Source organism: Rhinopithecus roxellana, chromosome 4, assembly GCF_007565055.1.
Source record: "Rhinopithecus roxellana isolate Shanxi Qingling chromosome 4, ASM756505v1, whole genome shotgun sequence".
In the NCBI taxonomy this organism is placed as follows: Eukaryota; Metazoa; Chordata; class Mammalia; order Primates; family Cercopithecidae; genus Rhinopithecus; species Rhinopithecus roxellana.
In genome coordinates this window covers 83,294,893-83,319,310 of record NC_044552.1, presented here as the reverse complement: position 1 = coordinate 83,319,310, position 24,418 = coordinate 83,294,893, and the positions used below count along the sequence as shown (strand labels likewise).

General features: G+C 37.6%; 1 protein-coding gene across 7 annotated transcripts; it reads right to left on the bottom strand.

Moving 5' to 3' along the window:
* Positions 1-218: 218 nt before the first annotated feature.
* Positions 219-23,341, bottom strand: OGFRL1 (opioid growth factor receptor like 1). Of its 7 annotated transcripts, XM_030928761.1 has the most exons (9): positions 23,051-23,341; positions 18,283-18,369; positions 18,051-18,132; positions 15,218-15,296; positions 15,054-15,120; positions 14,798-14,943; positions 9,663-10,201; positions 1,971-1,985; positions 219-641 (listed from the first exon to the last, which is right to left on the bottom strand). In XM_030928761.1, the coding sequence occupies exons 1-8, from the start codon at positions 23,324-23,326 to the stop codon at positions 1,981-1,983; spliced, it is 1,281 nt and encodes a 426-aa protein (XP_030784621.1). In that variant the 5' UTR covers positions 23,327-23,341; the 3' UTR covers positions 219-641; positions 1,971-1,980. The 7 variants fall into 7 exon arrangements, with proteins under 7 accessions (XP_030784621.1, XP_030784619.1, XP_030784620.1 ...); XM_030928759.1 differs by lacking the exon at positions 1,971-1,985; XM_030928760.1 differs by lacking the exon at positions 219-641 and having other exon boundaries at positions 648-1,985.
* Positions 23,342-24,418: the final 1,077 nt, after the last annotated feature.

The following is a 24,418-nucleotide window of genomic DNA, read 5'->3' as shown; positions in this document are numbered from 1 at the left end:
TACAGGCGCATGCCACCATGCCCAGCTAACTTTTATATTTTTAGTAGAGACGGAGTTTCCCCATGTTGACCAGGCTCGTCTCAAACTCCTGACCTCAGGTGATCCACCCGCCTCAGCCTACCAAAGTGCTGGGATTACAGGCATGAGCCACCGTGCCCGGCCTAGATTTTTGTTTTTCAAAGAAAATAAAAATGTTCAATTTCTATTGAAAACAATGAGAATTTATTTCATTTCTTCTGTATAGTACAGGGGTGGTGCTTTGAGGGGATAAACAGCTGAACAAGACAATGACCCAAGACTTCCAGTGGCCTCATTTTAATGTCACAGTATGAAAATATCTATAATTTTGAATTTTGAAAGACGAATGTTTCTTTAGCACAAAATTCTTCATTCTTCTAACTCCAGTTGTAAGAATATAATGGCAATTAGGCCACCATGTTCATAGAATTAATTACATACACATTTTTAAATAGTGTTAACTTTAAGTGGCCTCCCACTAAGATATGAATTACATATCTATTTGGAGGATTGGAAATTAAAATTTCCAGCTTTCAATAAGAATCAAACCGACAGTGTACTAAAAATAAACTAAGGTCATCTGATTGAAAGGCTTCACGTCTGTCTCACACTCCAGCTCTTTCCTTGGAAGAGAAGAAACCATTTCAAAAAATTATTAAGGGAGCAACAAAGGGCTGTTGTACATTCATTACATTCACAGTGAGGGAAATTTTCTGTCCTGTCAATATCAGTGTGTCTAATATAAAATCATTAATTCCATACCTGCTAGCTTTTTTAGTAAAACTCTATTAAAATTATAAGTAAAACTTACAGTATTTGTTTCGACCTATAAACCTGGTTAACATCCATTCTATTAGATTGATTTTCATTAAAATAAATGCTACACAAGACCTGTCATAACTAAGCATCTTGTTGTTGTTGTTGTTTGTTTGTTTGTTTCTTTTGTTTTTCTAGAGCCCCAGCAGCTACTATTAACGAGTGTCTGGAGTATGTTCCTGGCATTTCACCTACACTCTCTCCAGTCCTTCCAAGAAACTCACAAAGCAGGTATTCTTACCAACAAGAGACCAGACACCCTGAGAATGTACACGCCTTCCCCAAGACCACACAATTATAATTGATGATGTTGCCACTTGTACCAAAGTCCATCTGGCTTCAAAGCCTGCTCTCTCCCCATTCAACAAAATGTCTCTCTGCCCTTACTTTTTTTCCCTTCAGGGCTTTTTCTTGAACTTCTCTTCCTCACAACAGTTAAATCATCCATTTAAAGATGTCAGACAACCTCAGTGTTCTAAGGTGAGTTGTCAGATCTCATTTGGTTCACCTTGTCTACCACTTATCCTTTGTTTATTCATTCTTCTTATAACCTCTTTCTTTTCCAAAGCTGAGAGCAGACAAAACTAGCTATTTCAATAACAAAAATATATACCATTTGAGGAGAAAATATTTGTATATTCTTTGGTAGTGAATATGCAATAAAGTTGTAAAAATACAAGAATGTTAACTACTGTAGCAAAATTAATAAACCCAGTTTTCCTGATAGTTAAGTTGAATCCATGCTCACTCTCAAATCTGTCTCTTTAGTGTCCTATTTTAAAATGCTCTTCCAATTAATCCTACATATTCATGGGGATAATTCCAAGGGCAGGGTAATCTTTACTTGTTCCCCATATTAGTCTGACAACTCATTCAGTCAAGTTGCCAAAGCCTAAAATCACCCACAAGAAGCCAAACTGCCTGTCATCATTTTTATCCAGGCTGGGATTTCCCTCCATGCCGGAAATACCAGCTTGTCTGTTTTGCATCCACTTGAGGATTAAAATAAGGAAAATGTTATGAATCTTTTCCAGAATCTCTCCCATGTTAAAAATTACATTCCTGCAGAAGTGCAGGCTCAGTCCTGCATGTATTACTATCCTGAGAATCTTCATTTTCTTTGACTTTTTCAGTACCTTCAGACATTCAATCTGTGGGGAAAAGAAAATCATATTTTCTGTTACCAGAATGTATTCATTCTTCCCTTATGAAAATGACTGCATGTGTGCACTTCTCTCTCTACTAAACCATTCACACAAAAGGCTGAAGTTAAAATCATGCTCATTCACCACTGAGGCTATTATTTGCTATCAGTTTCTCAGTTATGCACAATCTAACTTCACTCTCTTACTACAACTTATTCTTAGTTCTTTCATCCTCTCTCCCTGCTTATATAGAATGCAGCCAAGCTCAAATGTTATGCTTTTCCTCATTTTTGTCTACGTTGTCCTGTGATTCTTAGAGTAACCTCCTCACTTTCATCTTGCAATTTCAATTTTTCTTAATGAAAAACTTGACTACTTAAATATTAGCCCACCTAAGTGAAAAACATCTTTCACCTTCATTCGCTATTCATATTCATTCATCTGTAAGAAAAATACTTTTAAAACTGCATTACACAAAGAGATAACAATCAATATCCAAATATTTATATATGTGATCTGTTCTGTAGAATCTGACAATAAAAATAACTTCATATATACATATGATTCACCCTTCACAATATTTATTTTTTAGGATAAAAGAAAATAATGTTAGTCTTATATGTTAATCATAAAAAATACATGTTTAATGACAGGAAAACAGCAAGTCACTTTTTCTAGTTCTTTAAAAATATTTTAATCGTGCAAAATCACCATAATGTACTCTAGCACAATGCTAAAATGTTACCTAAGATGTAGTGGCTTTTATTAGTTTTACAGGATGTATATTTGGCAATAGTTATTAAAAAATAATTACTCAAAAGGAACTCTAACTATTATTTTAGAAACAATATTTTAAAATACAGCAGTAAGCAACAGAAACTATTGCTCTTTATACATTTTTGGCATAACACTGCCATACGGTTACAGAATTATAAAATAAGTATTTTATAGTACCATACAGATCCAGAAACTGGTTACACCTTCTACCACATACACATGGTATTGGTACTAACAAACATGCACAGCATTCTGTAATTCATACTGCAGTTGAATACAGAGCACAGAGAAGGCCCAGTGGCCACTGGAGAATCAGAGCTTATGTTATAAGTAAAACACACGTCTATGTAACAATCGTAGCCATTTTCCTGAAATATTTAAAACACAAGGGACATAATAGTTTCCAAAATGACATAATCTGCCGTCCTTCTTCTTAGATAATACTAAAAAAGAAAGATTACCTTACTTAAAAAACAACTTAAAGCCCTTTTGAAAAACAGGAGGAAAATGCTTGTCAAAGGACCTAACATTTTGCTCTCATTTGTTTCTCACAATTATAATGCCACACAATACGCTGTCAACTCTTGACAGTGTGGGAGTTACTTCACTCACAAACCACCTATCACTAGTCTTTCTCTTATCTGCAGCCAGTCCATCGATTTAACTTGTAAAACTACCAACTGTTGCTACACACAGGCAAAGGAATTAAACTTGGTAGCTGATCATTTAATTACATCTATCAGTCTACTGGAGGGCTTCAAAGCAGAGTAGGTGGAATTCATGGTTCAAATCAGAGTATTAATGGGATCTGTTTGCACACCAATACCTGATCTCCTTGGCACAAATACAGAGCTGATTCTTAAAGCATGTCCCCACAATAAAGCTTTTCTTAATCATTCGTCACCTGCTTCCAATAATTCTGGCACTTACACAAACTTATCAAGGGTTATGTCTTTATTTCTGTAGTGAGTTTCCTGTTGCTGTTTCTAGACTTTTATTTCATTTGTGTTTTATTTTTCTTCACATGAAACAAAATCTGTTAGCACTGGAAAAAAATGTTCATTTGACTAATGAGTGCAGAACGTAAATGTTTCTTAGTACCAAAACTTATTATCTATCTAATTTCTCTAGTTAATGTAAATTGTTACACAAACTATAATTTAAAAAGTAAAACTATGACAAACCCTAAAGCTTAAATATTTTTAGAAAAAAGGGTATTTTAGCACAGTAAGTGACCATTACTGCCTTTTCTCTGAATCATTTTATAAAAAGAGATTTTATATTAATATACAGCTATGAATGAACAACTTCCCTCATTTTTTAAATTAAATAAATAAGGGTGAGGGAAAAAACTCATATTTCAATGTTTCCCAAGATCGTTAAGATATAACTACAATTTACTAGTGCCCAACTGCTCACAATTTTCTAAATAACTACAAAATAAATTATAGCAGGTATTTTATGAGAACTGATATCCACCAAAATTGTGTATGGAGTCCATGATGGCCCATCCTCCCCAGAAGTCAGAGCTCACAGTGCCCAACACCCTCATTATCCAGAGCGGAATCTGAGGACCCATCATGCCAGTGGAGAAGGGTGGAGCCCAGCACTGGCATCACCTTCCTGAGACACCTACACTGATTCTTGTCCCTTCTCCCTCTCTGAACTCTACTTCCAGCCAGTTTGGGTCATAATACAAAACATTTCATTGTATTCTCCACATGAAAACTTTAATTCAGGAAAATAAACATATTAAGAGGTTATTTCCCTCAAATAACTGAAACAATAAACTTCACAACAGAATAAGAAAAAAAATGACAAAGAACACTCTCTGTAATCTAGGAAAAAATGCAAAAACAGTGCTTTTTACATGATTCTAAAGAGACTACAGCATAAAACTTTTTCAAATTAGCTTCAGATTTCTCCAACTGCCTACTGGAATTAAACTTTTAATAATTTCTCTAATATAATTCTATTTCTGCATCCGTCTACATCTAAGAAGAAGCAAAACATAAATATTACTTGTAGTAACTAACGAATGTTTAAAATGAAAATTGGGCTATGTAGCTAAACTACCAAAAGCATAAATAAATGTAACAGACAGTATAGTTAGTCTTTCTTACTCTAAACACTTTTTGTCAAATATAACACATTGTTGAATATCATGGTGAGGACACTTCTTTATGAACTGATGCTATCGTCCCAAACAGCAACTTCTCCAAAATGATAAAGCACCAACTAAATTTCATTAAAAGAACTGATATTCATGGTTTAGAAAGTTCCCAATGATGAGATTTTATAATGGAGTAAAAATGTAAACTTCTGAATGAATACCATTACATTTGTTAAGGCACATCTGGATACCTCCAGACATTCACATTTATAGCTATATTATTATTAATTTCAATAATAAGGGATATCAAAAAACACATTCTGTCCCTGAACACAATCTGCTGGGTGGGTTGGATAACTAGTACTCACTGTCACCCGAGAGATTACCCACACAAATCTGTTCCTGTAATAAACAGTACAAAACTCAAAGAGAAGCCAGCAAATGTACACTCCTAATTTTCTAGATCCTACATTGACCCAGGCTATTTTTCTCTACAACTTCACCTACATTTAATGATTCTAGCGTGTCTAAATACAGCCTACCTTATACTCAACACATATACCCCAAATGAGAGAGGGGAATTTCCTAAGTGGAAAACAAAATAGAAATCTTCAAAAACATTCCTACAAAAGAGGATCGCCATTCACCCCAAACAGACATTAAAGACTTGTAGATGTAGTTACAATCAAGCAAGATCAAGAATATCCTTTATATCTTAGATTAGAAAACAAAGCTTTAGAAGAGCCTCAATCATAGTTTTAAAAATGCTTGATTACTCAGTATGGATGAATACTCAGCCATAACTCTATTATAAACTTGAAAATGTAATATTCAAACAATTAACCAAATATTCTCCCCCCCACCTTGGTTAAACCAATTTTTGACCACTCAGTGTTGAGGTTCATTTACTACTATGATTTTTCAAAGACTAACTCAGATGTAACACTGTACTGCCTTTCCTTTCCACCACATCATACTTTCACTCAGATTAAAGTATAAAAGCTAGAAGCAGGATAGGTAATTTTATATGACAAAATATGAAACAATGACTATGACAGGCATTATGGCATTTTCGTATGTTTATATTTTTAATACTTAGCAAAAAAATACTTAGAACTTCTCTAGTAACTCCTGAGTTGTAGATTTTATTTTCTCATTGACGCTGGAAAAAAAGTAGTCCCAAAACCTAAATTCAAAATAAAACTATACAACATAATTTTTGAGTTGACAACCAGACTTGATTTAGAGAAAGTAAACATATTTTCAACTCTATCATTAATCTTTTGAATTTCTTAGGAGATCGAGCATGAAAATGTATAATGGTACAATTATAAACTCATGTTATAAACTCTTTCTCTACTGTACAGAAATATATCTTATAACTATATGTCACTTTACAGTATTTCAAAATAGTTTCACATAATCTCCTTTGATATATGAAAGCACAAAATATTAGAAATGTTCTAGACTAATCAAGCGATATAACATCTATTTGCCATGAAATGCAAGTTAGTATTTTACCAATAGCCAATATTTAGTATCCTTGTACTCCACAGTACAACAACAATAAAGACTATAGATTTGTAAAGATCCAGTAATATTTTTAGCTATTTGGTCATGCTTCACTGCATTTTTTGTAACAGCTTCTCAATGAATTTCTGCAAGCATGTCGTAGTTTTTAAAAATACAAAACATAGGAGTCAAACTCAGAGAACTGTTTCATATATAAGACACACATAAATACATATCTATAGATCTTATTTAAAAAACTAATATACAAAGCATTAATAGAAAAAATTCTAGACACTCAATGTTTTTCTCCAAAAGGAAAGATATCCTTTTACTTGTTCTCTACTGAATGATTATGTAAGTTATTTAGGGATTAAATGTAAGAAACATACTATTATATGTGAATATGCATTTAAAAACACCATAGTGGGAAAAGGCCACTATTTAAGATGGATGCCAGGAAGTTTTCCCCTTGAGACTAAATATTCTCAAATTTAATGGTACAATCTAATCAAAATCCCTAAGTAGGAATAGTATTCTAAAAGTTAAATTGCTAAATGAAATGTTTTTACTCATAAGGGCTCTAATATACTATAATTTCTAAGTAATTCAGATTATATTCATTGATTTTAGTATCTGGTAACTTTATTAATATCATAATATCTGGTCACAGTATTTTAATATTATGCATTTAGAAAGTGGTCTGAACACTTTATCATCTATAAAAAATTGGTAAGTTATTTTGAATTAAATTGTGTTTCTACAATTCAGCCTAATTTGACAATCGCTTCTCATCCTGTAAACCGTGTAGAGCTATTTACTGAGCTCTATGGAAACACGGCTACAAGCACCACATAAGAGTGTTCATGTTTTTCTTGCATGTAAAATAGAAATTGAAATGCAAAAGCTGACTGCCAAATCCTAATACTCACAGAACACTAGGAAAACAAAAACTGGCATATTATGGGAACTAAAAATGAGAAAGTGTTCCATACTATACTTACTGGAATACAACGTACAACAAAAGTGCTACTGAGATTCATATAAAAAATTAGAGTTAAGCAACTGGCATGTTTCATGTAAACTTCAAAGCAGTAAAATCATATTTCTAGAGGCATACTGTAAGTGTGATTATTTTCAAGAAATCCATTGCAGAAAATGTAGATCAATAGAGGCAACAGAAGATGATGTGTGATATGAAGTAGGACATATTACAAATTCCCTAGGGGAATAAAATGAATAGAACTTTTCTTAAAAGCCTAACAAAAAAGTTAATTCATTTCTAAATGAAATAAAGTATAAATGTTTCATCTATTCATTGCTTTAACCATATTTGTATGTATGCTTTGAAGTTCTTATCACAGTGTCTTTTGATTTATAATAATAATTAGTAATAATATAGAAAACAAAATTGTTCTTAATCAGTGCTATGTAACATAATAAGTGCTTACTAGAGTTGCATATATGAACTTTTAAATTTGTTCTCAATTTTGAAGTTTGATAACTTAGAGATGCACAAAACTATACTTTTTTAAAAAGACACATTTGAGCTAAACAACATTACTAATTTCATAATCCATAGAACACTGACATATTCATGGTTTAAGGAACTACTGTCCTGTTCACAGTGCAAGAGGCATGCCTTTTAAAAATGAATAATCTCTTATTTTTTAATTCTTCAGTCATTTACATTCAGAATCAACCATCAAATTTATATGGAACAGCCACAGAGAGCAAAGTTCTTGTCTTGAACTTTTCAATCAATATGTGTTTTTAAGCACTTAATACTGAAAACAGTGTTATTAATTTAAACAAAGCAAAATCTTGAAGTCATACAATTAGAAGTCCCACACTGTTCCATGTAGATTTCAATATAGATCATCCTAATGTACACAGTGGTCCCTTGATATCTGTAGGGGGTTGGTTCCAGGACCCTCTGCAGTTACCAAAATCTAGGAATGCTCATGTCCCTTATGTAAAATACTTTAAATAATCTCTAGATTACTTACAATACCTAATACATACAATATAAATGCTATGTCAATAGTTGTTATACTGTATTGTTTAGGGAATAATGACAAATAAAAGGACTGCACATATTTAGTAGAGATGTAACCATCCATTTTTTCCAACAAATATTTTCAATCTGCGGTTGGTTGAATCCACAGATGCCGGACCCCTGAATACGGAGGGCCAACTACACTAGAAACATACATGCTAGCTGAGAAAGATGGTGGCTTAAGGGCATGGAAAGAGGCAAGGAGGTGAGGACAGCAGGACTGACAGATAAGCTGGGGAGGTCACAGTTCCACAAGGACATCCATTTCACTTATCAGAATCTACAAATAAACACGTTGAGGTACTAGAATCAAAGAATCCAAATTAGTTTCTGAATACATTTGAAAAGATCAAACTCTTACAGTTAAAAAAAAAAATTAATCAGCCGGGCGTGGTGGCTCATGCCTGTAATCCCAGCACTTTGGGAGGCTGAGGCGGGCGGATCACAAGGTCAGGAGTTCGAGACCAGCCTGACCAACAGGGTGAAACCCCATCTCTACTTAAAAATACAAAAATTAGCCAGGCGTGGTGGCACATGCCTGTAATCCCAGCTACTTAGGAGGCTGAGGCAAGAGAATCGTTTGAACCCAGGAGGCAGAGGTTGCAGTGAGCCAAGATCATGCCACTGCACTCCAGCCTGGGCAATAGAGCGAGACTCCATCTCAAAATAAAATAAAATAAAGTAAAATAAATCCATAAATCAGGTAAAGGTGTAGCAATCCAATGAAATTATCCTCTTGATTTCCTTTGTATAGACTATAATGTCTCAAAAGGATGTATTTTGCATACCAAATACTACATGGTAATTTCTAGACACTCTAAAAATATTTTCAAAGTAATTATTATACACAAAATTTGAAAATTCATATCCTAAAAGCATTACAGAATACATTCATTTATGGGGTCTTATCTTAAATCTCCTTATTATTGACTTCATTGTCATCCAAAATAAAAAAAAACAAACAACAACAAAATGCTTATGACAGAAATCACAAACAGATGGCTAAAATTTAAAATTGACCTCGTCTCTGTTCTTTAGGATAAATGATACAGTAATTTTTTCCTCTCTAACCTAAACTGGTCTATGGGTTTTCTGATAATTCACTGTGCTAGTACAACATCATGGCAATTTGTATCTCCAGGATTTTCACTGTCTTGGTTATGATTTTCACCTTCTTCATTATTTTCAGGAGATACACTCTCCTTTTTTTCTGTGGGATTAGTACCTGTTTTCTCGGGTTGAGAATTCACATTCTCAGCATTACTGTCCTTCTCTGTATTTCTTGGCTTGGCAGCTTCATTGCTGAGCTCTGGGCTGGGCCTGTCTGTCTCTTCCACAGGCTCTTTTGGTGCCACTTTTTTTTCTTCAGCTGTTTTGCTATTTAAATGAACAGCTGAGGAGGAATTTTTGAAGTCCTTGGCTTTTTTGTGCGCAGAAATTTGACTGTTATGACTGGAGGCGAGAGGGGAAGACATTTTCTGGGCTTTGCTTCCCTCCGACTGTTCTTTTCGAGGCGGTCCCCAGATAAAGTTCTCTGAAGGCGTGTAGTGTTTCTGGGCGAACCGCAGGAGCTTTCTCCTTTCTCTTCTGTCTCTAATTGTATAAACAAAATACTCTAGAGCACTCTGCTTAATATTGGGAATAGTATTCTCCACAAGAGCTTCATGAAGAATAAATTTCACAAGAGGAGATTTAAAACTTTCATATCCAAGCTCACCAAGGCTTTTAAGAATACGAGTGATTCTTAAATAGTTGTGCTGGGACCTGGAAGAGAGGATTGAATAAAATGAGTGGGGGAAATCAGGTGTAGAAAGGCAGGAGAATGAAAACTATTGGGAAAATATTTTTTTATGGAAATGTAAGCCATGGAAATTTGCCGTGTAACGACTTTTTAACGCCATATTTGATACCATTAAGAATCATCCAGAGGGTATTAAATCCTTAGGCCACAATGTAACATCAATCTATGTGAAAGTCAAATTTATAAAATAAACTTCCCTTGTCTGCTGAGTTCTTCACATTAGAAAAATATTTAGATTTAAATTTATTACCACTGTTGAATTGTTTATTACCGAAAATACACTGAAGATGAATTTTCTAACAGAGCATTTATTTGCACCAACATCAATGTACTGTACTCATCACAGGTAACCGTTGCTAAACATAAACACATTAGCTCACAGCTGACTGGTGCAATTTATAGCGCCAGCTGATCAGCAAAATCCACCACATAAGCCAACTCATAAGGAGGGTGGCAAAAACCACTCTACTTTGCTAGAACAGTTCTGACAAAGGATACAAAACTGACTTATTTAGCAGAGCACAGTTTAACAGTTAAGAGCATGGGCTTTGGAGTCAGACCCAGAGTTCACACCCTGGCTCTGTAACTTACCAGCTAAGTGCAACTATGTTTCTCTATGTCTCAATATCCTTAACTGTAAAATGGGGAAAAGTGCCCAGGACTTACTGGACTATTCTAAGAATCAAATGAGATGATACACATGCTCGGTATAAAGAACTCAGTACTAGATACTATTTAAAACTATTAGTATTATAATTTAAAGATACGAGATTAGGGACCACAATATTTGTACCTATCCCAACTTAACCTAATTTTCTTCAATCTCTGGTCATTCTCTCCTCCTCTTTCCCTATCTGATGATTTTAAATCTTATTTCTAATGGCCTTGATTCCAAGGGTACATTTTCCCCCAGATTACACTAACATCTTTCCTCTCTATCACAAAACTAATGCCACTGGATGAATGTTTGCCAAATCTATTTTGTCACAATTCATAATGTAACTCCCCAAACTCACTCAGCTCAATCTTTGCTTTATTACACATGCCTTGTCAAATTCTAAAAGAATCATCAGCCACATGTATTAATCATAGGTGTTGTCAACAGCCCAGGTATTTATTTACCCAATATTGCCACATAGCCATAACCATCACTTATTTCTAACTTCCTAAAGCCTGTTTTATACCTCAGACACGGAACTTTCTGCAAACATTATATATACCTGTCCTAGCTTCCAAAAATGCTTAAAGATTTCATTTTGAAATAATTAGCAAATTACTTGGGAAGCAGGGATAAAGATGTTGATGAATTAAGGGATGGCAGGGTATGGTTCCATTGTCTTATGTTTCAATGAGAACATTTCTTTGCACTAAACAAAAACCTTATTTCAGACTAACCAAACACTGGAAAAGCTAAGGCCAACAGTTGATCATCTTCATCTTTCTGGATGTTTACTAAAAAATTATTGTCTTAACATTCAACTCTGAAGCCCAGAGGGTAAAATGCAGCACAGATGTCTCAGTTTTATACATCTGTATTTTTAAATAGGAAGTAACACACTTGAGACAATACAAATTTGGGTACAGTTAAGACAATGTGTCACTAACAGCAGCAGCAACTTAGTTGTTACATTCCTGTGGAGTTTGCATACTCTAAATACTTAGTGACAAAACCTTGGGCAATTCTGCTTCATATGTCTGTGAGAAAAAGATGTATAGAAAGGTGGAAGAATTTGTTTTTAAAAAAAGAGGAACTCTGTGACTAAAGAAAATTTACTATTGGCCGGGCGCGGTGGCTCAAGCCTGTAATCCCAGCACTTTGGGAGGCCGAGACCGGCGGATCACGAGGTCAGGAGATCAAGACCATCCTGGCTAACACGGTGAAACCCCATCTCTACTGAAAAATACAAAAAACTAGCCGGGCGAGGTGGCGGGCGCCCGTAGTCCCAGCTACTCGGGAGGCTGAGTCAGGAGAATGGCGTAAACCCAGGAGGCGGAGCTTGCAGTGAGCTGAGATCCAGCCACTGCACTCCAGCCTGGGCCACAGAGCAAGACTCCGTCTCAAAAAGAAAAAAAAAAAAAAAGAAAATTTACTATATTTGCAACCAGCTCAATTTTATATAGCCAATCCTAGATGAATGCTGAAGTTAAAATTTCTGTACACATTTACTATATCTATATATTCTCCAATTAAAAATATTTATATAAAAGTATAAAAGGACAAAAACTTGGGTTAAAAAATGATGATGAGGATCCTAGAACAAAACTACAAAATAAAGCAATTGGGTGTTTCAGCATGACTTGTAATAAATGTCATAGTGAAAGACTAAATGGTATAGAAGAGACTGGCTAAAATCCTTATAGTGTACAAACCATCTTAGGATTACACAATAGGCAAAAGAAAGAAGCTGAGGTTCCAGACAGAGGTTAAGGGTAGCAAATAGTGTTGAAATTGCAGGAAGACTAGGGAGGTAAAGAGAGAAGACATACAAGGTAAGAAGTAGGAAACAGAAAATAAAAGTTAAAAGGCACCCCAGAGTCTAAATATGATTCAGTAATCCAAGTTGATTACAAAGAAAATTGAAAACACAGTCTAGTGGTTGGTCCATATATTTGTACTCTCATGTTTGAAAATATTTTGCCTCTTTTAAGATCAGTTGTTCACTCAATGTTATTTTATTTCACCTTGATTCAATATTTTCCTCTGCTTAGCTACTATAAATATATTGAGTTCCCTGCCTACTCTAAACTACTCAAGATGCTATACACATTAAAATACAAATAAGTTATGACATTTAACAGTAAGTCAGAAAAGGACCCAATTGAAGAAGAAAATAGAATAGATATTTTCATAGAATCCTCTATCATTTGTTCAAATCTAGTCAGTAAAGATGTTTTGCAACTAAACTAGAGAAGAAACAGCATGTTTTCTGGCAGATTCTCAGTTAATTCACAGCTCGAAAAGCTCTATGCTGACAATAGGTGGCAGAAAGAAAGGATGGGGCACAGGAGTGAGAAGTGACTTAGCTCAGGCTCCCCTCCCTTGCCTCAACCCTGGAAATTGTTTAATTAAAGCCTTAAAAAGAGATTCTGTTTCCACCTATAAATCAGAGGATATGACAACAAAACTCCAAGGAGGATTTAAGCTGAAGACCGTATTTTATTCATCATTTATTCATTCAATAAAAATTAACTAAGCAAGATTGCTATTCCAACCAAAAATAACAAGTTGGAGGTGAGTCTCTAAACTGGTAGTCATTATATACATGAAAGATGAGGTACTATCAAATCCTTTCAAAAGATTTACTTTTGCTGTCTTTCATGTCAATAGGCTGCTTGCATGTAGTTCTTTCACGGTGTAACATAAGTGTTTAGAAACTTTGTCCAGAGCTAGCTACCTGCATTGCTTAGGTAGAGGTATATATACTTATGCTTTAAGTGCCCTATATAAGTCAAATTTAACTTCAGTTGTAAGTTAATGGGTCTTCTAGTCAGGAACATAAAGCTTTATGTCCATATCTTTAGTGTTTTAGTACAAATTACCATTTTAATATCATTGATTATAAATAATAAAGTAAAAAGAAGGCTTAACATTAATATTTATACCCATCTTACCAAAGCAAGATGAAAGTTCTATAAAAACACACAAAAAAATACTTAACTGGTACACAAAACTCAGACTGCTGTGGCCAAAGGAAAATTCCTTAGGTTAATTTTAATTTGTTTGCTCTTAGTATTTGCTCAGTTTAGCTAATTATAATATGCTTAAAAGTACTTTAAAGCTGGTGGCTGTATAGGCCAGCATTCAAAAATAATTCAACTATGATTAGTTTAAATGTAACTATAATTCGTTAAAATTTAACTATAAAAAAGAAAAAAGTTTGCATATGAAGAAAATATTAAGAAAAATACACTTTGGTTATGAGTACTAACAAAAGTTATAAACATCCAACCAAATGAACACAGCAAAACAATTCCACATAAACTATGTTAAAATGTTCTTCATAAGTTTTGGGACTTATTACCCAAAAATGATTTTTTGTTTTTTACCTTAATAGAGTGAAGACAAGTGTAATTTTCTCTCTGTTTTAGTAAAAAGTATGGACCCATCTCATTCTTATAAAATGATTTTTATCCATCATAGGCTTAATTCATGCATTTAAGAAGGCATCAGGCTTAGAAATAGATTATGCCCCAAGAAGCTTACAGCCTACAAGAAGGGATACACAGAATTGTACACAGGCAGTAACAATAAACTCCGAGAAATGTGGCATATGGAGGAGGGTGAGAGGCAACATTTGGCTGTGGGCAATAGGAAGGTTTCAGGGAGAAACACATCTGAAACTGAATAGCTGTGTTTCTACCTAGAATTTTGTTCCTTTTTGTTGTTGTTTTGTTTTGTTTTAGAATGTGGTACAGGAACGTAATGCATTTCAGACTAGCTTTTGAATCCAGATTCCTGGGCCCATCTCATCTGTTATTGTTTCTGTGTTTCACAGGGAACTCTGACCAAGGGAAAATAACTATGCTGGCCCCTGATTTATCACAGGGGCTTTACTTACTCATTCAGGTGCTGAAATCTTTCCTGCCAGTTAACAGCCCGGGCAACATTTCCAGTTTTGTCAGTCAGTTTTATTCCAAAAAATTCTAGCATCATTTTATAAGCCAGGAGAAATCTTCTAATCGCTTCTTTTGTTTTTTTGAATTCCTAATATAAAAAGTGAAAAAAGTTAACTGCAATGATTCAGGAGCTATAAGGACAGTCAAATAGCAATATTATTTGGCCACCCTGTATAAAATGAAATGAGTTTGCATTACCTCAATTTCATACGTAGTTAGTTCTTTAGCATAGAAGTTCAAGCCTTGTTCTCTCAGGGGGAAAAGCCTATTTTTTAAAAAAATAAAATTTTTCTATGAACATTATCTGGGAAACATACATGATTAAATAGGACATGGTTCAAGATAGATAATATGTAACTGACCATTGAATGTAAGTGTGGTTGTGCTCCAGTTTTTCATAATCTCCTTTCCATTTATTTAGAACTTCTTCAATGTAAACACCTAAATAGTGAATATTTAAAAAATGAATCAGACATTTAAAACATTGTGAAGGCATTTTAAGACTTGAATCACTTGAGTTTTATATTAAAACTTGTTTAAATTTAATAATAGCACACAAGAATAATGCTTTTAAAAAGATGAATACCCTATGCCCATATATTCAGTTATGTGATAAATCTAATTAAAAAAAAATAATAGCACCTCAAATTGCAGAAGGCTTTGTTGGGCAATGTACTCTAAAGCAGAGCTGGGCAAACTGTGGCCTGCCAGCTGTTTTGTAAGTAAACTTTTATCGGAATATAGCCATGCACATTCATTTATGTACTGTCTATGGCAGTTTTTGTACTACAATAGCAGAGCTGTGTAGTTGCAATACAGACCCACTGTCCCCCAAAGCCTAAAATATTAACTATTTGCCCCTGTACAGAAAAAGTTTGCCAATCCCTGCCCTAGGAGTTATATAGTTCTTTAAATACTAGATTGGTTCAAAATGAAATGCATCCTAGGGAAAAAGAAAGAAAGGAGAGTAGAAAGGGAAGAAATGAAATGAGAAGGAGAAAACAAAGGGGAAGGAAAGGGAGAAAAGAAAAACGTAGGAAAAAGTTGTAAGTGCTTACCCAATGCTGTGCCCATATTACATAGAGTGCACATTATCTAGCTTAGTCTTTACAGAACGTTCCCAGTGTTATGATCCTCATTTTAATAATGAAGAAACTGGGTGATTTGTTCAAAGTTACACACTAGTAAAAAAAGTAAATCTTGGAGTGCAACATAGATCTTTCTGGTTCCAAGAAGTAAGCCCTTTTTACCCCATCCATTTTTCCCCTACAAGAACTCACAAAAACAAAATCCTCCTGGTTCCTATGTCTGTCAAAGTCCTTACAATTGACTAGCCATTCAGTCAATCTTGTAGGAAAAAAAAACCACAGCAATATAATATTTCTCCAAACATAACTCATCTCATTCTTGTTTCCTCCAGAGATCACCAGTTTACAGTAGAGGCCCACTCTCGGAAGGCTTGGTAAAAAGTTGTTTTGAATCATATTGTTGGCTTTATTGGCATGTTGAAACCATTTACCTCTGTAATTTTCCATTTGTTTTCCTTTCCAATTACCACTCCTCCTGCCTGATAAGTGAAATATACTATTGCAAGATTATGCTTACTGGCAAGTAGTTTGTGTGTGTGCAGATGTGCATGTGTGTGTATACTAGGGAGGAAAGTGAGTTAATATAATTTATATAATAAACTAGGATAACATTTTATGTGACTTTAGCTAAAACTTCTGACCCCCACCAATCATAAGATTTCAAAATACACTTTGTAATAAAGATGAACAAAAATTCAATATACTGCTTGAAATTACTTTTTAAATTAATATTTACAAAATAAATTCCCTAGTAGAAAAAAAATAGAGTTAAATACTATCATAGTTTTATGTTCAATATTTTTAATACGTGAAGGCATTCCTTTAGGAAAATTGTATGAAATTCAAATCAGACTCAAATTAACAATCTATCATTGCATTTCTTCAAAAGATTTTTCTACCCCAAGTCCTAACAAAATGAATAATTTAGCCAATATTTTTCCATTAGTAAATAAAGCAACACATTTCTATCATTAGTAAATATAACTGTGCAATTTTATCCAGAGGTTTCCCTCCACATCACAGCAGACTTTTGGGATACCAGAAAGCTAAAGACAAGTAGATCTGGCCACGTCAACAATGTTCTCAAATATTAACTCACACTGGTAGGTCTGTCGGTATACAATACTGGGACTCCCTCCTCCCAAACTCCATCCAGGCTTTAGACCTCTTGCCTCGAGTTAGTTCACCAAAGAATGCAAGGTCCTGCCACTTGAAAGCCTTGCAATCTATCACCTTCATTCCATGACTTACAGTGCTGTGAAACTGGCTCAGTTTCCACTGAGAGCAAATAGCAGAAGCCAGGGCAGTCTGACCACCTCACACAGAAAAGGGCTCTTGGGAGAGAAGCCAGCTTTGCTAGGGTGACCTAGATAAAATTAGGATGACCACCATGAACCACAGCATGATGCCTCAATGAAATATGCAATGTTGTGGTCATATTACCATAGCAGCTGCATCTTCTCACTATGGGTTTGGAAAATATCCTAGGAGAGCAATTGCAGAGTTGGGAAGGACACAAGTGTATTTGGCAGAGTTGGATGGAGATCTACTGTATCTGCAGTTCCCTTCCCAGAATATTGGAACTCCAAACAGGAATTGCTGTAGATTCCTGATACCTGAATCTGAAAACTGACAGGAAAGATAATTCTAAATACAAACAGCACTTTTCAGTCACATGCTAAATAATTTTCAGCTATGGTACAATGGAAAGAACAGTGGACTCTAGAACCTGCAATCGAGTTACCTAAGCTTTAAGTCCTAGTGACCTAATCTTTGACATGAGAAAGCTGAATTTGATCTTCTCTACTGTTCCTTAATAACCTAAAATTCTGTGGTTCTATACATCTCCTCTCTCTTCCTCTCACAAAAAATTGTCCCTACTATCTTTCAGATAATAGCGATGTAGACAAGGAAGATACCATTAATCCATAGCTCTTCCTCCAGAATTTACCAAGTGCATGCTCACAAACCTATGGTCTAGGATGTGGGGGACACATTAGACTGCATAGCAAAGTAAATCCAATCAATGAAACAAACCACAAAATAAACAAAGAATAACCAAGTGTATGTGATTAAAGTGCAATTTATCAAGTAGTACGTTACTCACCATCTGGCTTGAATGGAATTTTATTCTTATAAAAACGAAGATTGCTCAAGTCATTTTGATATCGGATATCTTTGAAGTTCTGCTAAAGGAAAAAATAAATCAATCTCCAGCACATAGAAATACAGTAAAGGTACAAGGACCCTTCATGCATGTTTTCTCAGTGGCACCATAAAAATTTAAAAACAGAAGGAAAATAGTTTACATTTTAGAACATAATGTTCTATACTCTTACTGGGTACTGGTGTCGGTACTTGTACAAATCCCTCGCAGCATAAAAACTTCTCTTTGGTTTGGCAGTTGCTTCAGTGGAATCACCACCCTGAAATAAAAAGTGAAACTCTGTTTACATGTTGACGCAAGATAATTTCACAAAGAAATTTCCAGAACAAACTTATAAGGAAGAGCCATAAAGAAACCCTGAAAATTGTCAATCTGTTCAGATTAATGAAAATATTATAAATGTTCCTTTAATAACGCTTACTAGCAATATTTCTTAGCGTCCTGTTTTTCTTATTTGAACCAATAGTATTTGTCCTAAGATATATTACCGAAAAAAACACTTTATTATTAACCAAAAACCGAAAGAGGCCAATGTTATTGATCAATAGCCATCAGAAATAGAATTCAAAAGGAATTCAATACATTTATTTACTAGAGGATTATGCAAGTGATTCTATGATAAAACTTACTTCAGAATATTTTACATAATACTAAGAATGTGTTAAGATACTAAATCAATTCTGCAAAGAAAATTTTCATTAAATTTGCAACATTTAGCTGTACTTGGAAGTCAAGTAATATTTATGAAAAGAAAGGATTTTAAAACAAACTATCTTTCTAAACTCCATCCTTTACAACACCATGACAGGTACACAAAGGCATGAATAATCATCTGTTCACTGAGTAATACAATGTGATATAAACATTTAAAATATATGCACACAAAGCAATAAAATGCTCTTAAATGGAATGATGTCCGATTGAAATAACTTATATGTAGTTTACTCATACTATTTAAACTCTAAGTAAAATTCCTATCACCATGAACTGATTTTTAAAGTATAAGATGTGGGTTAATATAATCGATTTGCATTCCCTATATGTACTATTATAATGTATGAGAAAGTGCTGATGACAAAGATGAAAAAGAAAAACTTTAGACCTTTAAGAGTCATTAAAAGCTTTGCCCAAATTCTTTTCTCCTCAACCCCGTCCTCCATCTGTGTTGACAGATTGGCATCGTCTAAGTAATTTTCACACATTTTTGAAGTAGTGTGATTCTCACTATTACTACAAGTACCGAGTTACTTCAACACCAAATCTTCTGATGCTTAACATTAGTTACTCTGTCATGTTACATAAGCAAGGAAAAGCTTCAATTCTGGTCCTTGCCACAAGTTTCAAAATAGCTCTGCCTAGCAAGTTTCTGAATCTATTTAGCCTGAGCTACAACCATATGAATCATCATCCTACATTTGTATAGAAAGCACTCTCCATTTACAAAGCACTTACATATATAGTGGAATAGACAACAAACAGGGTTGACAGTCAAAAGGCATTATTTCATTTGATTCGTAAAACACACCTGACTGACAGTTAATTAGCATTTCCATCTTAGAAACAAGGTATCAGGAGCTTAGACAAGTTGCACACCATCCAGAGTCCAGTGACAGTGCAAGAACAAGAATCCCAGGCTCTGGGTTCAAGTCCAAGTCTGAATCAATCTTAGTCACACTAAAAAATGAAGGATATATGGAAACCTTGGTGTAGTATCAGTAGCCCAAGACTTGGAGTCAGAAGACTAGGAATCTTAACGCTGCTACTTGGTATTTGTGAGGCCTTAAGCAAATCATTTAGCTGAATCTTAGTTTTATCATCTCTGAAATAAAGCTAATGACTCATGCCCTACCTATTTCTCAGGATTATCATAAGAATGACTGTGTCCTGCCAGCATCTGCTCCTGCTCTTCCAACCCCTATTCCCTTTGGACTCTACCCAGACCCCTTTCACCTGTTCAGACAAGGATTCTATTGTTCAATATTGTTCCTCTTTCCTGGATCATCAAAATTTCCCTCTCTTCTGGATCTCAAACAAACATGCTGCAGTATCTTTAATATTAAAATAAACATACAAAACATCCTTGACCCAAGCCTACCATCAATTACAGATCCATATATCTACTCCTTTTTTATAGTAGATCACCACCAAAGAATTGCCCATACTTTCTGTCTCCTTCTCTTCTTTCCCCATTTTCCCCTGACCCACCTCAATCAGGCTTTTGTCCTCAGCACTCCAAAAAAATAGTTCTTGTGAACTTCACCAATAAATCTCCATCTTGCCAAACCATTTCTTAATGTTCACCTCAGGTGACTTCCCAACAGCACTGGGCCAATTAAAGCATCCCTCCTTCCTGAAACTGTCAGTATTTGGCTTACAGGATACTACACTTTCTTAGTTTACTTTCTGTCTCACTGGGCCCCCCTTGTCAGCCTTCTTTTTTGGCTCCTCCTCCTCTTCACACCCTCTAAATGGAGGGGTGCCTAGGGTCCTCATTCATCATCACTCCTTGATAACCCCTTATCTTCCCATGCCTTTAAATACCATTGATCTCAGATGCTGAGGACTCTAGTCCTGGACTAAGTCTCCATTCATAGATGTAATTTAACTACCCAACAAATAATTAACTACCTAACAACTCTACTTGGATGTCTAATAGGATATCAAACTCAAGAGAATCTTTGATTTAACCTCCACAGCTGCATTCTCCCTAGACTTCCCTGTCGTGGTTAATGTCACCATCATTTGTCCAATATTCAGAGGGACTAGGATGATGCAATGGAAGTGGTGTGAAGGAGTCAGTCTGGGATATGCTTTAAAAGTAGCTCCAGTATTACCTGCAAGTGGATTGGCTCTGAGAAATAGAAAACAAACAGGGTTGTCAGTCAAAAGGCAAAATTGAAAAGCAGATTTTTGGGGGAAGTCAGATGGTGATACTAACAAGAAAAATTAATCATTAAAAGGGAATAGGGAGGGCTGGTGTAGTCTACTAGTTACTGGGGTTGCAACTAACTGACTGAACATTATTAAAACGTTTTATATAGATGGACCTGGTAAGTTGGATTGAATCTTAGCTGGTGTTTTTTGATATTCCAAATTTCTGTAGGAAGTTACTTAATTGGGAGACAAACGGAAGGGAAAAACATGAGAATGCAGCATCTAATAATTTAATAAGATTGAATTAGCAATGCAAAACAACAGCGGCAAACCAGACACAGGGGCAGATGGAAATTCAGAATTCCACAGGTCCAAGGCGCTGATATCAGTGATAGACAGACTTGGGTTTGCATCATCCTCTCCTTCAATTATCTTGGGCAAGTTTTCCTTTCTCTCTAAGCCTCAGTTTTCTCTAAAATGGAGACCACACAGCAAACCCCCACCCCAAAATTGTAGGTCACTTAAATAACACGTTTAGCACAGAGCCTGCACTAAGACTTTATGATTTTCTCCTCACCTAAATAGAGTTGATCATCAAGATGGTTGAAGCAGTGTTAGCTGTAATATTTCGGTTATGATTCCCCCAAAACCCTGTGGTCACATTGGACTTTGGGCTCCGTTTTCCCAATCTCCATCGCCCCTAGCTGATAAAGAGAAGGGCCTAATGCGGAGCTCAAACCTGAACCACCTCTAGGATGCACACTTTTTCAGGGAGCCGACTACATATTTCCTCCTTTTTAAAGTTCCTGATTATTTTCAGTGCATCAGAGGTTAAGGGGGTTACGTATCTCTTGCCTAACCTCTCCCCCAAGCTGTATTAGTCAAACGGTTCAAACAGTTGGATCAACAAGTCTTCTGGTGAAATAAGATTCGTGAAGAATACCCTGAATCCTAGGTTGAAAGGCCTGAGTTGGGCAGAACAGTGACGTATGAACTTCAGATGGGGGCCTACACTTCTGACGGTTTAGACCCCACTGTAGGGGAGAGCGCTGGCTGCCTGCACTTGTAGCCCTACCTTATTCTGAGTAATTTTTGTTGTTGTTGTTACCAATAACACGGACTAGAGGGGTTGTCACAAACCTCTATTTTTAGACAGGTTCCTCCCACCTCACCTTCCCATAACCCAGCTGCGCTGCAGAGGCAAAGAAAACACCCATTCAAGTTGGGTTCTGCCTTGAGCCGTGCCCTCGGCCAGGCCCCAGGCCGGCAGTGAGAGGGTTCGGCGCTTTGGGCTCCTGCAGGCCCCCGGGCTCCACCTGGAGACAGGTCAGCCGCGGCGCGGAGGGGTCGGGTGGCAGTGGCGAGCAGCCCCCTAGCGCCCCTGCCCTCCCAGTGCGAGGGCGGTTTGGCACTTGACCCTCTGCGGCTCCGGGGCGCCCTGGCCCGACCCGAAGCCACCGCTGGGCCGCGTACCTGCTCGGCGCCCGCCGCCTCGGCGTCCTCGTCCGGCGCGGGGCTGGCGCGGGGCCGCCCGCCGGCTCGCTCCGGGGGCTGCGCGGTCTGCTCGGGCTCCTGCCCCGGGCCCTCGCTGCCGCCGCCCGGCCCTGGCTCCTCGGGCTCGGGCTCCGAGTCGGTCTGCCAGGTGGAGTCGCAGTCCTCCACGGTGGTGGGCTCGCGGAAGCTGACCCCGCCGAGCAGGTTGCCCATTGAAGAGGCGTCGGCGGGCGCGAAGCTGCGGGGCTGCGGGGCTGCGGGGCGCGGGCTGCGGCAGGCGCTCTACGGCCCGGGCATGGCCGCGGCGAGGGCGCTGGGCGGCAGCCTAGGCGCGCCCGCCCCGCACTGCCTCAGCGCGGCGAGCGGCGGACAGGCACCCTCGCGGGGAGGAGCCGGCGGCCCCGGGACCGCCGCCGCGCGCGCCTGAACCCGCCCATCCGGCTCCTTCTCCTCCCCACAAGCGGGAGAGGCCGCCTGCCCAGAGTCCCTGGGGGAGCCAACTGCGGCCCCCAGCCGAGCGCCGCCGGCCCCTGGCCGCGCCTTACTTCCCCGTTTCTCCCTGAAACACCTGCCTTCACGTGGCCCCCGGCGGTCCCTGGAGTGGATCGGGGTCGGCTGCTACCTTCGCAGCCCGGAGCCGGGGGACGCCCTCCCGGGGCATCTCCCAGCTGAGCGGGAAGAGGGATCCCGCGCAGCTCCGGGAGCTTAGGACTGGCGTGGACGTGATGTCGAGGAGGTATCACCGTCAGCAGGCGGGTCCTGTCCGCACGCCCTCCCCCTCTCCCTGGTCCAGGAGGAAGACACTTTAGCTGCAGCAGAAGACAAAAGCTGATGGTGCTGGGCACCATATAAACAGGAAATCCCAGCTGCCACGACTGTACTTAGGGCAGCCACCTAGAGTGCGTGTGGTCTTAAAAAAACTCAGTGCTATCAGTCACCTCATCTAATGAGCGAACGTCTCGTGAAACAAAAGGAACAGTAACAACTGGATGATCACATTGATTTGTGGGTAACCTTACACCCACTCCAAATTGGTGCTCTGGATAGGCAAAAATCTCGGAATCGTAGAACATATGGCTGTTGCTAAGGGAAGAAGCCTTGGCCCTTTGGTCTCTCCTGCAAATGAAACAAGGAGGGAGAACTGTGTTATAGAAGTATTTTTTCTTCTTCTTTCTTCCTTTTTGAGACGGAGTCTCCCTCTGTTGCCCAGGCTGGAGTGCAGAGGCGCGATCTCGGCTCACTGCAACCTCCACCTCCTGGTTTCAAGCGATTCTCCTGCCTCAGCCTCCCGAGTGGCTGGGATTACAGGCGTGAGCCACCGCAACCAGCCTGTAGAGGTACTTCAAGATAAGGTAGCATTATCAAATACGTGACCCAGAGGAAAGTGACTGTTGTAAAATGTGTCTTCTGACTTTCTAACTAGAAGGGAAGCCCAGGCAGCCCCCGTCTCAAAGTGTGTCTGTATTTACAGTGCTGTCAGCTTGGTGGGTGCTCAGTAAACATTTGTTAAATATGGACCGAGAAAAACAAGCTGGATATTTGAAGATTAAACTGTTGAACTTGGAATGAATAGTTTCTTTTTAAATGTTTCATGAAGAAGTAGGAAGCCAAATCATGTTAGATGGACTGTTTCTAAGAGAAGAATCAGGTAAACTGTCTGCCTATTCCATGGATAAATCAGGATTACCTAAACGCTTCATGCATTGCAACAAGACATCGAGGCTGTGGCTCTGTCACTAATCAGTTTCTGACTTTAAGTAGGTCACATGAACCTAAACTTCCTCGTCTGTAAAAATGAGACCAGATCTCTGGGATCCCCTCCAGCTCTGACCTTGTGTGATCCTATGACTAGGAAAAGCTCTGAAGCTAATAAGAAATAGACATGGGATGCACAAAAAGACTTTTGGGGCCAGGTGCAGTGGCTCACGCCTGTAATCCCA

What these genes read in the sequence shown, in the direction of transcription:
- OGFRL1 (XM_030928756.1), bottom strand. Translation starts at nt 23,326, where the DNA reads ATGGTGCCCAGCACCATCAGCTTTTGTCTTCTGCTGCAGCTAAAGTGT. An exon ending in AGTACCGACACCAGTACCCA is followed by an intron (nt 18,133 to 18,282) that starts GTAAGAGTATAG and finishes TTTTTCCTTTAG; the next exon opens with CAGAACTTCAAAGATATCCG. An exon ending in AGATTTCAGCACCTGAATGA is followed by an intron (nt 10,202 to 14,797) that starts GTAAGTAAAGCC and finishes CCTCTCTTCCAG; the next exon opens with GTCCCAGCACAACTATTTAA.